This window comes from Anoplophora glabripennis, unplaced genomic scaffold, assembly GCF_000390285.2.
Source record: "Anoplophora glabripennis isolate ALB-LARVAE unplaced genomic scaffold, Agla_2.0 scaffold2, whole genome shotgun sequence".
NCBI lineage: Eukaryota > Metazoa > Arthropoda > Insecta > Coleoptera > Cerambycidae > Anoplophora > Anoplophora glabripennis.
This window is the reverse complement of record NW_019416325.1, coordinates 4021320-4035822: the sequence shown is the minus strand read 5'-3', so window position 1 is coordinate 4035822 and position 14503 is coordinate 4021320. Positions and strand designations below refer to the sequence as shown.

General features: G+C 30.9%; 1 protein-coding gene across 1 annotated transcript in view; it reads right to left on the bottom strand.

The window, feature by feature from the left end:
- LOC108917023 overlaps nt 1-14503 on the bottom strand; it is a 63017-nt gene that overhangs the window by 41201 nt on the left and 7313 nt on the right. Inside the window, exon 2 of the mRNA XM_018723436.2 lies at nt 4824-4961. Within this exon, the coding sequence (XP_018578952.1) occupies nt 4824-4940 (117 nt within the window). The 5' untranslated portion in view covers nt 4941-4961. The remainder of the gene's footprint in view (nt 1-4823; nt 4962-14503) is intronic.

The following is a 14503-nucleotide window of genomic DNA, read 5'->3' as shown; positions in this document are numbered from 1 at the left end:
TTGCTACAGATCGGGCATTATGGTAATCTACAAAATCGTTTTAATCCGACAATTACCAGCCATTTTTACGACCGTCACAGTAGTTACCTGTATTGGATTTCGAATGGAAATTGTACGTTACGTAATTCCCCTGTGTAATTGAATGTAGGTATTGCCCCCCACAGTTCAAACGTCTTCCACGACAAAGTAACCTTGAATGAAAAGAAGCTATTACCCATTAGTTTATTCGTTTTTCTCTCTTACACAAAGCCGTGTAATGGTGCGGCGACACATGGTGAGAAGTACGATAATTGAAATCTTCAACGGTGGAAAAAAATTCGTACCAGTGGCGTAGCCGTGCCACCTTTCCGAAAAATAATATTACGGCTGTGTATAAAATGAAATATATCTCCAGTAAGGATGTTTATTGAATAGAATTATTTTACGTGCAATGTGAAAATATTGGAAATGTTTCATAGCTAGCTAGTTTCATAGAAATTGGACAAATGTATTGCACCAAATAACTTCACGAATGTATTCATGAAGTACTTAGAACATGTTCTAATTTTCGTGAATTTCTTCGTGAAGTTCAGAAGTACCAACCCAATAAATCTTCAGCCTCAGATCACTCGTGAGGTTACGTTATTTACGTGGTGTCGTACTACTTCTGTATTGTTTTTACTGGCTTGTTGCTTACAAAAACTTATATTTCTGAGAAGTGTCAAAACGATACCGCTGTCGTTCTATGTGGAAAGGTACGACTTTTTTTTTAATGAAATTTGAAATTTATTTGGTTCTTTGACTTGTTGGCAGAACTGAAGTAGTGTAAAACCAAACCCTTTATGAATAAATTCGTGAATTAATTCATGAAGAACTTCTGTGAATTTATTCATGAATTCATTGTCAATGTACACTGTAAAAAAATTTCACTTAAATTTTACTCAATTTCACTCAATGTATCAATTTCTGTCCACACCCGATTGAGTGAAATTTTCACTCTATTAGTATGGGTACAACTGAGTGAAACTATTGCATCAGAAATGAGTGAATTTTACTCAAATCCGAGTTAGTGCTAATTATCAATTGAGCGACTTTTGACTCTATTCTGAGTAAATAAAACCAATTTAGAATTGACTTAACTAATTATTGAGTCATTTTTTACTCAGACTTGGTTTTTAATTAACCAAATATTGAGTGAAAAAATAAATCACTCATAAATGATTAAGGATATACAGTGTTGAAATCAATTCACTTCGCGGGGCCTCCTCCTGTCCTGGCTGAGACCCGCCGCCACCGGCTAAGTCGATCACACTTTTCTGGAGCATCTAACGGGCCCCTATCAACTGTTGTCGAGATTCCAGGAGCAATATGTAAGTGGTGCCATCTTCACGGCGCCATTTAAATTACTCGAAATTAATATACATTTAAACTTACTCAGTAATGAGGAAATTTACTCTGATTTAGGTACAAGAGCACCAAATACGAGTTTATGTGAAGAATTTATTTAAGGAGTACTTATATTTGAGTGAAAGTACTCAGTTTTATTTAAATATAATCACAAATGAGTGGAATGATTAAAAATGCCCAATATTGAGTGAAAATGTACTCAATAATTTCACTCAATGGATTCACTGCAAACCTTTATTGAGGTCTAACAATTACAAGGTGCCTTATTTTCTTAATAAAAAAACCTTCTTTTCGTTTTTTAATATTATCTCGCTTATTGTTAGAGATGGACCCAACAAACCCTATATGAGTATGCTCGATAGGGAACGTTCTATCCAAATATGTAAAAATATACAGGGTGTTCCATTTAAATTAACCAAGTTAGCATCCGCAGCCATTTTGTTTGGACTTCATTTGTTTTTCTACTATCATTTTCGAAAACTCCATAAAAAATCGTGCAAGTTTTGTATTTCACATATTTTTATAACTCCTAAAACAAAACAGTTACAGGGGGGTCAAAATGTAGTGAATCACCCTGTACATAAAATTCCATTTTTGTGTAAAAAATTATTAATAAATTTATCGGTTTAATATTAAAATTTATGTTTATGTCTCCATTTTTAATTTTGCAATGATTTATCTATTTAAAAATTATCAAAGAAGGCTGATCATTTTAAAAATTGGTCTGTGAGTAAATTTTAATTCTGAATAACTTTCTCCAATCCCATTTTTTTGACATCAGGTGAAAAATAAATACAGAAATATGTATATTAATAGGATTTGGTGTAAAAATGTTTAACATTGTTGAAAAACCATATTGAACATTCAGACAATAAGATTGTAGTTTGATATTTAACACCTATTTTACTTGTTTTATTTGCACCTTCTGTTTCGCATCAATTGTCCGCATTCATCATAATTCATATGCGCTATCAATCGCCTATCTCGCGTGTTTTTTTGCGGAATGCCCATCATGAATCAATCAAATATGAATGCTATCGCATTTATAGCATCGCTTAATATTCTAGAGTATAAATTCACACACAATGCAGCCCCTTGGAATAAATTGAATAGGATTTTGCATAAACAGTCAAACGTGAAAAACTTACATTGTAACGCGAATTCTGATGCGCCTTTTGGAACGAATGAAATACTTTGTTTATCTCGGTTCAATACTCCAAGCTCGAACGGCCCCTACGTCACTTCTTACCTCTAAAAATATGCATACATACATGGTCCTGTGTCCAGGTCCTGAAAAACCTGACTGCAATATTTGCGAATCTAGCGGGTTCAGTTACCTCTTGTAAATAAAAGGCACCCACACGTATCGATATATTCAATACATTTAAATGATTTCGCCTCACATTAAATTTACGACTTCCCTAACGCCAGCATTTTTTACACTATTTTAATAAACAACTACATTCTAACTTATACGACATAAACTTTTATTTGCATAGGAATTCCTTATTAACATTTTGAGCGGTGATCAACCTACTCTCAAAATGAAAATTTTACGATTTTTACTACTTCATAATCTATTAAAATAATTTTGTGTATTTTTTACATAGAAATTGTAATGTTCATTTCGTAAAGCTTTAGATCACCTTCTTTTGGTCAATAAGTTGAAAAATGTTGGCTTCTCTAACGATCTAGTAACATTATTTCAGCCTTATCTCAACTGCCGTATCCACTATGTCGAAATTTATTATTCTAGATCATCTCTATAAACTGTAACATCAGGTATGCCACAAGGTTCAGCGTTAGGACATTTACTATTCTTTTTTTTATTAATGACAGTACACAAGGCAATCTAACTACAAAGAAATCTTAAGTTGATTAGTGAGTGGTAAATATCGTGTATTTTCCTAAAAAATAATGCAATTGCATATCATATTTCGCGTGTGGACCTTAGAGATCTTTGATTTTGATCTTTGAAATATTTGATTTTTAAAATTTTTAAAAGTGACGGTTTTTATCCTGAACAGGATTTCCGACACGATGAACTTCATGAAAAGTTTACTAGGTTTTATAGCCTAGAAAATCTCGAGAACCAATAAACGGAATTTAACTTTTTTTAAAAAAAAGAAGCGTCCTTCCGAGTACTTTAAAATTATCATTTTTGATAATAACTAAATTGCAAAGTGATAAATGTAATCTAATTGTTTAAAAATAAAAAAAAGAGTGTTGACTTTAAAAATTTACTGTGGCGGTCCTAATCAACCGAATTCAAGTTTTCAAAAACCATTTGAAAGGTTAAGCGGTTTTTTCTATGTGAAAAATTTTTTTCAAGTATCTATCTTTATTTGAGGTTGTGCAACATTTTGAAAATTCGAAAATTAAAAAAAAAATTATTTTGCGAAAACTATAGAACCGATTTTAATGAAATTTGGTGTGATGTTTTATTATACTCTGAAGTTTTTTTTAACAAAATTATGCCCTCGGAGTAATTAAAATATTTTTGAAACAATATTAAAAAAACCTTGCCTTTTTTTCATCAATTATTGCTATTTTGCAACATCGGTAATAAATTTAAACATTTTTAACTTACAGTATATTGTGCAAAATTCAATTCTCTTTTCCTCTACAATATTCTTCCAAAATGCATAGATTCCAAGATATAAGTAAAAAACTCAGATAAAATAGGTATTTTTTTAAATTTTTTAAACATTTTTGCAGTTTCGAAAATGTTCCGGACCTCGTCCAGATCTAGGGATCTACACTTTTATTACGTAAGTTGTATTGAAGGTATTCCAGAAAAAATTTGCTTGCTCCCTCTTACATCTTACAAGAAGTGGGATATTTCAACAGATCCGCCCTGGTCTAAAACTATTTTCTTTCACAGGAATGTTTTCAAATTATTTAAATTTTCTATTTCGAAAGGATGTTATTTGAAAATTCTTTTTTGCCGAGCTCTCTCGGGTAGAAGCCCAACTTAAAAAACACCCTGTATATAAATTAATGTGAGTATAATGTCATGCTAAGTAGGATAAAGACATATTTAACGCCCAAACAATCTATACGATTTCATTTAACTACAGCTAATAGCTGTAGTAACTGACTAATGACTTTTATATGCAGCGTAATGCACGTTGCACAAGAAGCCACTGATAGAAGCCATTATCGCAACAGGTTCAAACCGAAATTTGATTGACAAACGATAAATCAGTCCATTAACTCCAAAGAAGACGATACTATTATTAAAAGAAAAGTTCTCACGAGATGTTATTTAGCTTTGGCAGAAGCAGTTTCCAATCAACATCCACACTGCATTTGTGACAGTTCATTTTCAAACAAGTTGGCTTTATACAGAGTGTTACGTTTAAAACTGCCCAGCCAAATTCCTAAATCTCAAAGCAATCAATATTAATGATTCGCGAGACCAATAACCTACATACCTTGTACAATTTGTCTTTTTGGTACCAAACGTCTTCTTCATCTTCAGGGGGTTGAAACGTCGACTCCATGTTAAGTTCATCCCTCGATCTCGACAGTATTTTGCGGCGTGATACCATGTCAGCGGCTATGGTGACGTCCTGCAATGATATCATCGTTAAAATTATGATACCAACCCTAGATGTTGCACAAGAATAAAATAAGCATTCGCTCCACTGGCATTTTTCATTTAATAAATTCATACCGGCATTATTCGTGGATCTTATACGTTTAATGAATTATATTATCCCATACAAAGGTTACTGACATTCTAGTAGCACTTTCAAATGTTATTTGTGTCATAGAAATCTAAGACAGTTGAAATTATAATGCTAGTTTAATTTATTAGCAATAAACTGGGACTTTAAATTATCGTTGCAACTAAAATAAATGATACGGGAAAGCGAAACGTGCATTTATTCCTTGAAGGTAAAAAATACAGAATATGTTTTCTGAACAGAAACAGAACAATTCAAATTTACAAAGTACAGGGTGTCCCTTATTCAAGTTCCAAAGTGCTACAAGACTAAACTGGGCCAAAGTTAACATGAAAAGTTAACACACTGCATATCTAACCATTCTTTATAAAAATATTAACAGGCAATCATACAGGGTGAAGGTTAAAGATGGGTGATTTGTTAGTAGAAACTTTATAGACAAATTTTAATTGAAACCGCCGATTTCGCTCTGATATTTATGCGTAATATATTTTGTCTATTCTGAACGTGATCTAGGCAATGTTGCCGGTGTTACTCAAAATCTTTAAACTCTATGTATGTATGTATGTGTGTCGGAGGGAGGTTCATTACTCGAGTACTTTTCTTCAAACCATCCTATTTACTACACGGGTGGCTTGATGGAAAAGTCTCGTACAGTTTATGTATGATAGCATGGTCTTGAGTTACAGAGATTTTCTTTGCTCTGTTCTCATTACCATTTATTGGGGATCACACGCATGCGGAAAATGTTGAGCGACCCAGGTCTCTGGTAGGCTGCCACAGCCACGTCCCCGAGCCTGCCTTAGGTCACCCATCCAAATTCCAGCCTGCGTCCGTGATGCTTACCTCGTCAGATCGAAATCCACCGGCCAAGACACCCGGCTAGGCGGTCCCCAATTTTAAACTCTAACTATTATACCAAAATAGGAAGAAAAATGTTTAGTAGACAAGCATTTTTAGACTATACGCCAAAAGAAATATAAAAATGTTTTAGCACATTGAAAATCATTTCGTACTAGTAGGAAGTGTTTCATTTTATTTAAACCACATATTTGTACAAAATTAAAAACGCATTTCTCATTTCACTTTTAATATTCGTTATTTGTCCATTGCAAATGTGCATTTACTATGTAAAACCACTGAAATGTTAACTTTTGGAGTTTTATTTATTAATTCAAAAAAAAATCCTAAAAATCATGTCAAATAATACCAAAAATCTAGGTATAGGTTAAATCTAGGCAAAAGATATATGTTTTATTTTCTTTAGAATAAGAAAAAAGCATATTTCGACGTTTTTCAAAATTTACGCACCTTTCGAATGTACAGAAAATCGCGAGCAACACTATAAACATAATCACACACTCAATTCAATGTTAATATTCGTTATTTGTGCATTTCTAAATTTGAAAGGCGAATAATAATTGATATTAATAGTTTTAAAAAAAATTATGTACAGACTAATTTTCAATGATCCTCAAGCCGTATCTTTTGACACTAAAAATCGAATTCAACTTTCACAAAATCGAGTTAATTACTTACTTAAAAAAAATCCTAGATGGCCAAGTATTAAGTAACAATTTGAGAAATTTGACATCTTTATAAAAAGTCACTCTCTCTTTGAGGTGTATCCAAAGTATGAGTTCAAAACAGAGTAAATTAACGAATATATTAAACTCGTTTAAATCTGCAATGAAGAAATCGTGAAAAATGAACACACTGTCACAGTTAACACATATCAAGAGAATGGCGAATTCTCACGAACTGTTACATAACATTATAGATATATCTATTAATATGCAAATTATTGCATTATCAACTTCTAATAACGTTTGATATATACGCGCTGTTACAGTAAATCTTAAGTAGACACTCACGCACCATTTACTGTGGTAACTACAAGACGAATGAAAGAGACAGGCAGTAGCCGTATAATGGGGTCAGGAAGCATTTTTCAATACAAACGTGACAGAACTATTCAATCCTAAAGATATAGTTGCATGTGTCTCGTAGTTTTACGTCTGTTATTATTCCCAGTTAGGTACTAATGAGCATACAAATAAATTAATCATATCTTTTATTCGAATTAAGGAATTCCGGAAATTGAAACATCGGCAAAATTTGTTCTCATTTTTTAATATAAGGGACTGTAACGATGAATACAAATTTTTAAGGTACAGAAAATAAAAGAATAAGGTCCTTTTTTATTTTAAGTATGGGAATTATTTGACGGTCTTAGATCGTCGTATAGATAATGTGATATCGGTGCATTTTCCTTTTAAGGACAACTTTATCAGATATACTTACGCTAATTAATAAAAAAGTGAATTGAAGCATATTTGCTGAGCATTAGGCGACATTCCATTGGGATGTTGAAAAAACATGCCATTCAAAGTATTGTCGATCGCTAGCTACTACTTTTTCCCATCTTTCTGACAGCATTTTAGTGCCCCATCGGAAAAACGTCACGTCTTTTGAGTCGACCCAATTTTTGGCATCTTCATAAGAATGGAAGTGCTGCTCATCCAGGAACAAGTGACAATCGGAAGGGCAATACCTGGTGAATATGGCGGGTGGGTCTATTCCTGCTGCAAGATCACTTCGTCGGGTCTCTACTCGTATAGCTGCCGCTTGGTACGGCCTTTGTACCCAATGTCCTTGCTTTTGAACCATTCTTAATGGCTTCGAATGTTTCGAAACTATTGCGAGATCAACTCCTAATGATTCTCTAAGTTCAGCTAGCTTCTGACATGAGTCTTCATGAAGTAATACCTCCAGTTCTTCATCTTCAAACTGTTTCGGTGCGCCAGAGGGTTCTTCATCTTCAACATCAAAATGTTAAGCTTAAAATATATAAAAATAATGACTAAGTCCGTAAATCCATAACATTGAAAAGAAGAGTATAAATTCTTTCTCATTTCGACACCGCGAAGTACACTAACGTTTTATTGGGTTGCCCTACATAGGATCGTCCGATTTAACATCCTCCACCACCATTTCAAATTAATTTGTAGCGCATTATGGTTAAAATTGTGCGTACAGCGTCCCGTGTCGGTGTAAACCTCGGCTACTTCGTCATCGACCTCGCATTCCAATCCATATTATTTATAAAATACCATAAAGGCTTGTCGATCAGAAAAATTACTTGCTTTGTTATAATGGCATAGTTCGATCGGATGTCGAAATTTTCCGTAATCAAAACGGCTGCGCTTTCGATTTCAACATCGCTATGAGTCTGTGCGGTGTGATGCAAGCTTAACGATGTATCAAATGCTTCTGGAGAATCATCTCGTTTTCATAAGTGCAGTCCTACAGGGTGCTTTGAAAAAAGGTGCCATAAATTGAAGGGATAGATTCAGAGAACATCAAAAAGTAGGACGAGTCTTTCCTATGGACCGTTTTTTGTTTGGAGATACAAATCAGTAATATTTAATTTATAACTAAAAAAATATGTTAATTGAACTCACTGTTGTTGTTAGTAAAATTGATAAAATGCATTGAATACTTTTGGCTTGGGCTACGGATTACTCGGTACGTTGAAAAACCATGCAGGGACCTTGAAACAATCAATTGTGATGTTTTTGTTAATTGAATCGCGAAATAAAAAAAATAGTAATTGGCGGTTATTAGTAATTTTTTTCTAACAACAGAACTCTTCTGCAAAGATAATGAATGGAAGTGATTATTTGACGAAACACATTTGTTATATCCATGGCTGACTTATGACTTCTCTGCAACTTTTATAAAAAATTAAATTATATACTATTTGTTTGCTAATAGTGTGATAGCTTGTAATTAAAATTTTTATATGGTATTAGAAAACACATTAATATTGTGCAACATGTTGAAAAGATGATGAAAAAGACTATCAATGAAATATATTTCACGAGTAGATAGGCTATGTTCATACGGTGACAAAATCCCGGACCTGGATGAACCTTCATAAGAAAAAGCATGGCATTTTGTCACCGTATGAATATAGCCTATCTACTTACACGAAATTTGATTAATCTCTACATACAAGATATTTTAGGACCGAAATAGAAGTAAAAATATTTAGGATTATTTTTAAATGATAAGTATTTATAATAATCAAAACTGTTAAAACTTATTGAGAACCGCTGGAATCGTCCCCTACAATCGTCAATATGTGAATTGTAGCCGTAAATAAGCGTAGTTCACTTTTCTGTCCCTTGTTTTGTATTAAACAGAAAAATTGCTAGTTGAATTTTACGTTATCATCAGTTTTATTTTAGTTTTCATTATTGATTGAGTAATCTCTTCATACAGGATATTGCAGGACGTACAGAAAATCTTAAGAAACAGTTAAATAAAAGTCAGAGTATTTTGTTAACTAGGGATATTTTTAATGGTAAGTACTAATAATAATCAAAATTGTTAAAACTTATTGAGAACCTTTGGAATCGCCCTTTACATAAAATAGGTGAATTGTAGCCGTAGATAGGCGCAATCCGTTTTTTTGCCCCCTGTTTTGTACTAAACAGAAAATGAATTTTCGTTATCATCTCATCAGTTTTACTTTAGTTTTCATTATTGATTGATTAATCTCTTCACACAGGATATTGCAGGATGTACAGAAAATCTTAAGAAACGGTTAAATAGAAGTAGTAGTATTTTATTATTCAGGGATATTTTTTAATGGTAAGTACTAATAATAATCAAAACTGTCAAAACTTATTGAGAACCTCTGGAATCGTCCCCTACATAAAAATAGGTGACAAATTGTTAGTTCAATTTTACATACGTTATCATCAGTTCTACTTTAGTTTTCATTACTGAAACGTTTGTTTTCTATTGTTTAAGTTTCAAACAAAATTATTAATGAACAAAATTTTCTGTAAACACTTATAAACACACAGTCGAGCTATGGATAGAATAAGCGGTTCCAAAAATGTTTCTTCGTATTATTGTGGTAAGTCAGCAAGTANTTATTATTATTATTATTATTATTATTATTATTATTATTATTATTATTATTATTATTATTATTATTATTATTATTATTATTATTATTATTATTATTATTATTATTATTATTATTATTATTATTATTATTATTATTATTATTATTATTATTATTATTATTATTATTATTATTATTATTATTATTATTATTATTATTATTATTATTATTATTATTATTATTATTATTATTATTATTATTATTATTATTATTATTATTATTATTATTATTATTATTATTATTATTATTATTATTATTATTATTATTATTATTATTATTATTATTATTATTATTATTATTATTATTATTATTATTATTATTATTATTATTATTATTATTATTATTATTATTATTATTATTATTATTATTATTATTATTATTATTATTATTATTATTATTATTATTATTATTATTATTATTATTATTATTATTATTATTATTATTATTATTATTATTATTATTATTATTATTATTATTATTATTATTATTATTATTATTATTATTATTATTATTATTATTATTATTATTATTATTATTATTATTATTATTATTATTATTTTCCAAAAATTAGTAAGTAAAAAATGTTACTCTGCTAAAAACCTTCGCATTGTTGCAAATATGTGTTTATCAGTTTAAGTGATGCGAATATATGCCAGTTTGGTATGTTCAACGGAAATGCAGATAAAATAAATTAAAAATGTCCATCAACCGGCATAAATTAATATAAACGTTACCAAATATCCTCGAAATTGTCGAATAATTTAGAACATGACCCGATTCTTCAATTTATTGGCCAATAAATAAATCGAATAGCAATTTTGCCTTACTCATACGAAATAAATTGAAGGTCAACTTTTACAATTTGTTGATCAATAAAATGGGATGTAAAATAGCTAATAAAAAAACATCCCAGCATCTCTACTACTGAATTTAAAACTGAGGCGAAAAGCTATAAAAAAATTTTTATACCACCATGAATAAAATACTAATTTTAAGGGAAATAATGTTTCAGCAACACATGTGCAAAGTACCACTTTTTGCATGAATTGCCTACAATATTTTTTCTACAGAATATATGACATAAATTAAATTATAAACAAGTTTAGGCACTTGCATAACCATATCATTATTATTATATTTATCGATGGGTACTCATTTTTTTCTTATTTTGAAAAATGACTTACGCTGCATGGGCTTAATTTGGAAGGTCGTAAATCTAAAATATTAATAGCTGTGTGATATATGAGAAAAGGAAAATAAAATGCCCCGCACGCAAGGCATAAATTTAATAGAAACAATAAATTATTTTATTTACGAGACAGTAAACTGATATAAGTTGTTAAACCCATCGCATAATAAGATTACTTTGTATTATAAAATTTACACCCATTATTTTTCTGTAATGTCCATTATGTTCCAATGCCTAATATGAAGCAAAACTAAGCTAGCTTATACGTTTACAATAAATTATACAATCAGAGAACACAGGTAATTTCTTTGTTGCAACATCTTCATCATTAAATTCCTAAGCCACCATAATGACACCTTCTTATAAAACATACCTGAAGCCAAAATCTATTTAATAAATACTAAATAATGATTTACCACAGTAATACGCGGAAACATTTTTGGAACCGCTGACGCCATCGATAGCTCGGCTTACATTTCGCAAAAAGAAAACCCAGTTAAAAGTAAGAATCTAGAAAGGCAAGTAACTTTACTTAAATTTTTAGGTGTTCACTAATAATTTTGCTTGAAACTTAAACAAGAAAAGACATACTTCTTGGGAAAGAGAACTAGTAGTACTTAAAACTAAACTAGTAATTTGACAAAAAACGGAACAAAAAAGCGTAAGGCGGGTTATCCACACTTATTCACTTCAGAGGTTCCCAATAAGTTTTATCATGTTGATTATCATTAATTTTGCAATTTCAGTGGTTTTGACTACATTGTATTTACCACAAAAAAATCCCGCTCCAAGTTTGTAAACATCCTGTATAGGTACGTCGGATGTTACGTCATCTTCAAAGATCTTTGCATAAAATATTAACTACGTACTTAATATTAAGTACTTATACTTTTACTTGTTCTATTATGTAAAACTGACATTTATATTATAATGTCTTCATCGTTAACCTAATTATTTTTAGCGACATTAGGATTTGAAACGCATAGACGATTATAAAAAATCAATCAATTGATTGAGGTCGTTGTTGATGCCTTATAAATGAAAAGCTTTTAACGAAATATGTTCTTTTACAAAAAAGACTTATAAATTCAATGCAACAGAGTCAGATGATCACTATAATCACCTGTGAATTACATAAACAATAAACTTTAGCTCTAATATAGCAGTATAATAAAACAATGTTCATTAAGTATTTTGCAACAAGTGGCAATGTAATTAAACAAACTTTCCGAAACTTTCGTAATCTTTAAAAATCACGGAATCCTTAGAATGTGTATACGGGGTGTCCGGATGCGAATGGGCCATGCTTCGAGAGTGATTTTGATTCCCAAAAAAAGTTCTCAAAAAATTACCAATCCGCTTCTTCACGATAATCTTATTTTTTTTTTTTGTAGAGATGTTGACGTGTTTTGTTCAATGTTTGTAAAAATGGCATACTTGGTGCAACATAACAGCAAACATTGAAACCTGTTTCAGGGTGGTCCGTTTTTTCATAGCTCACCATTGGTATCTGCGAAAAGTTGGCTCAAATTAGAAAAACCTTGCGCCTTTTCAGGGTCATTAAAATAAACCAAACAGATCAAAGATATCTGCTACCGTTCCTGAAATATTGTGAATAAACTGAAAATAGCGATTTTAGAAAATGCCATCTAGTGTCCTTATTTCACAACAGAAAGGGCTGATATTTAACATTGGGGGATAAGAAGATACGAGGAATCCATTTTCGTCGAAAGAAAATTTCTATGGCCACTAGTTCAACATTGCAACATTCAATTGTTTTTTTCTTATGGGCGCCATATTGGGTCTTGACAGAACAGATAGAGGATAAAATCTGTTTGGTTTATTTTAATGACCCTGAAAAGGCGCAACTTTTTTCTAATTTGAGCCACCCTGTATATCTTACGGTTTTCTAGGTGCCAATGGTGAGCCATGAAAAACGGACCACCCTGTATAATTTATTATCATTCAATCCTTGAAGTATGGCTCAATTGCTTCAAGACATTTTATGTTTCTTTTTACGTTTTTTTATTAAGCAAGAAAGGATCATAGAAATATTGAACTGATTATTTTGAAGTAAGGTTTTATTTATTTATTTTTCGAAAATGACAATCAGATTTCAAATATACATAGAAAATAGATACGTCACAAATAGAGGAATTTTTCCGACAATTTTAGTGTCGAAAAACTAACTGTTATAACTGTTTTTTTTAAACATATGTATAACCGTATTCGGAGCATGATTCAGGTACATAAACTTACCCACTCAGTATGTTGCAGATGAGAGAAATATAACGAATTAAGTGTGTTTTCAAATGTACCGTTTTATGGTTTTATTTGCAACAATAGTGGAATATAAGTGTTCAAAGAATGGTAACACGAATGTCCTACGCTTCTGCCCACGCAATGAGGTATTCCACCCAAAAGGAATGGGAGTCTAAGAGCATTGCGGTGTATTTAGAAATGTATTTTCCTGAATACGAATTAAAAATGTCCCTAATTTCAAGGAGTAAAGTTTTTTTTAAACCTTTAGTCTCTCAATGACAAAAGTACTTTTAATTCCTTTAACAAAAACGAAATAACATTTACTAATATTCAAATATACGATTCATATATACATGGTGTCCCAAGTAAAAGGGACTCTTCCGTGGCTGTGGGTAAAGTTAATAATATAAAAAAATGTCTGTTGCACCAAAGCAATTTCTTCAAATTTTAAAAACAGCTCGCAAATTATAAGAAACCTACTTCAACATCTTAAGCAAATTGAACTTTGCATCTGCTTGTGTCAAATTTGTATGAAAAATCAGAACACCCGTGATTGAAAACTTTCAAATGTTGTGGTCTGTAATTACATTTTTTTTTAATTTTAAATTTATTAAGTAATGTAGAATGCAGTCTGCGAGATTTCACTTCTCCGTAGCATTGTATCTTGCATTACATAATCGATTAAACTCTTATTAATACGAATTAGACTGAGCGTTATACCACTGCGGTGTGGTTGGTTTATAATCGCTCGAACGTTTACTTGAAACAGAAAAAATATTAATAAACAAAAAATAATTAATAACTATTTGTTTTCAAAAATGAATTGGTAGACAGTACATTACAAAAACCAAAAGGTATGATTTATAGGCTATATTTTCATGTTCTATAAATTATTCATTTAATTAACTGGAAAAATACCTTTTCTTGGAAATTTATAGAGTATCTCCAATCATTAGCTGGAATTTTCCTCTTTTAATGATATATCATAGATCG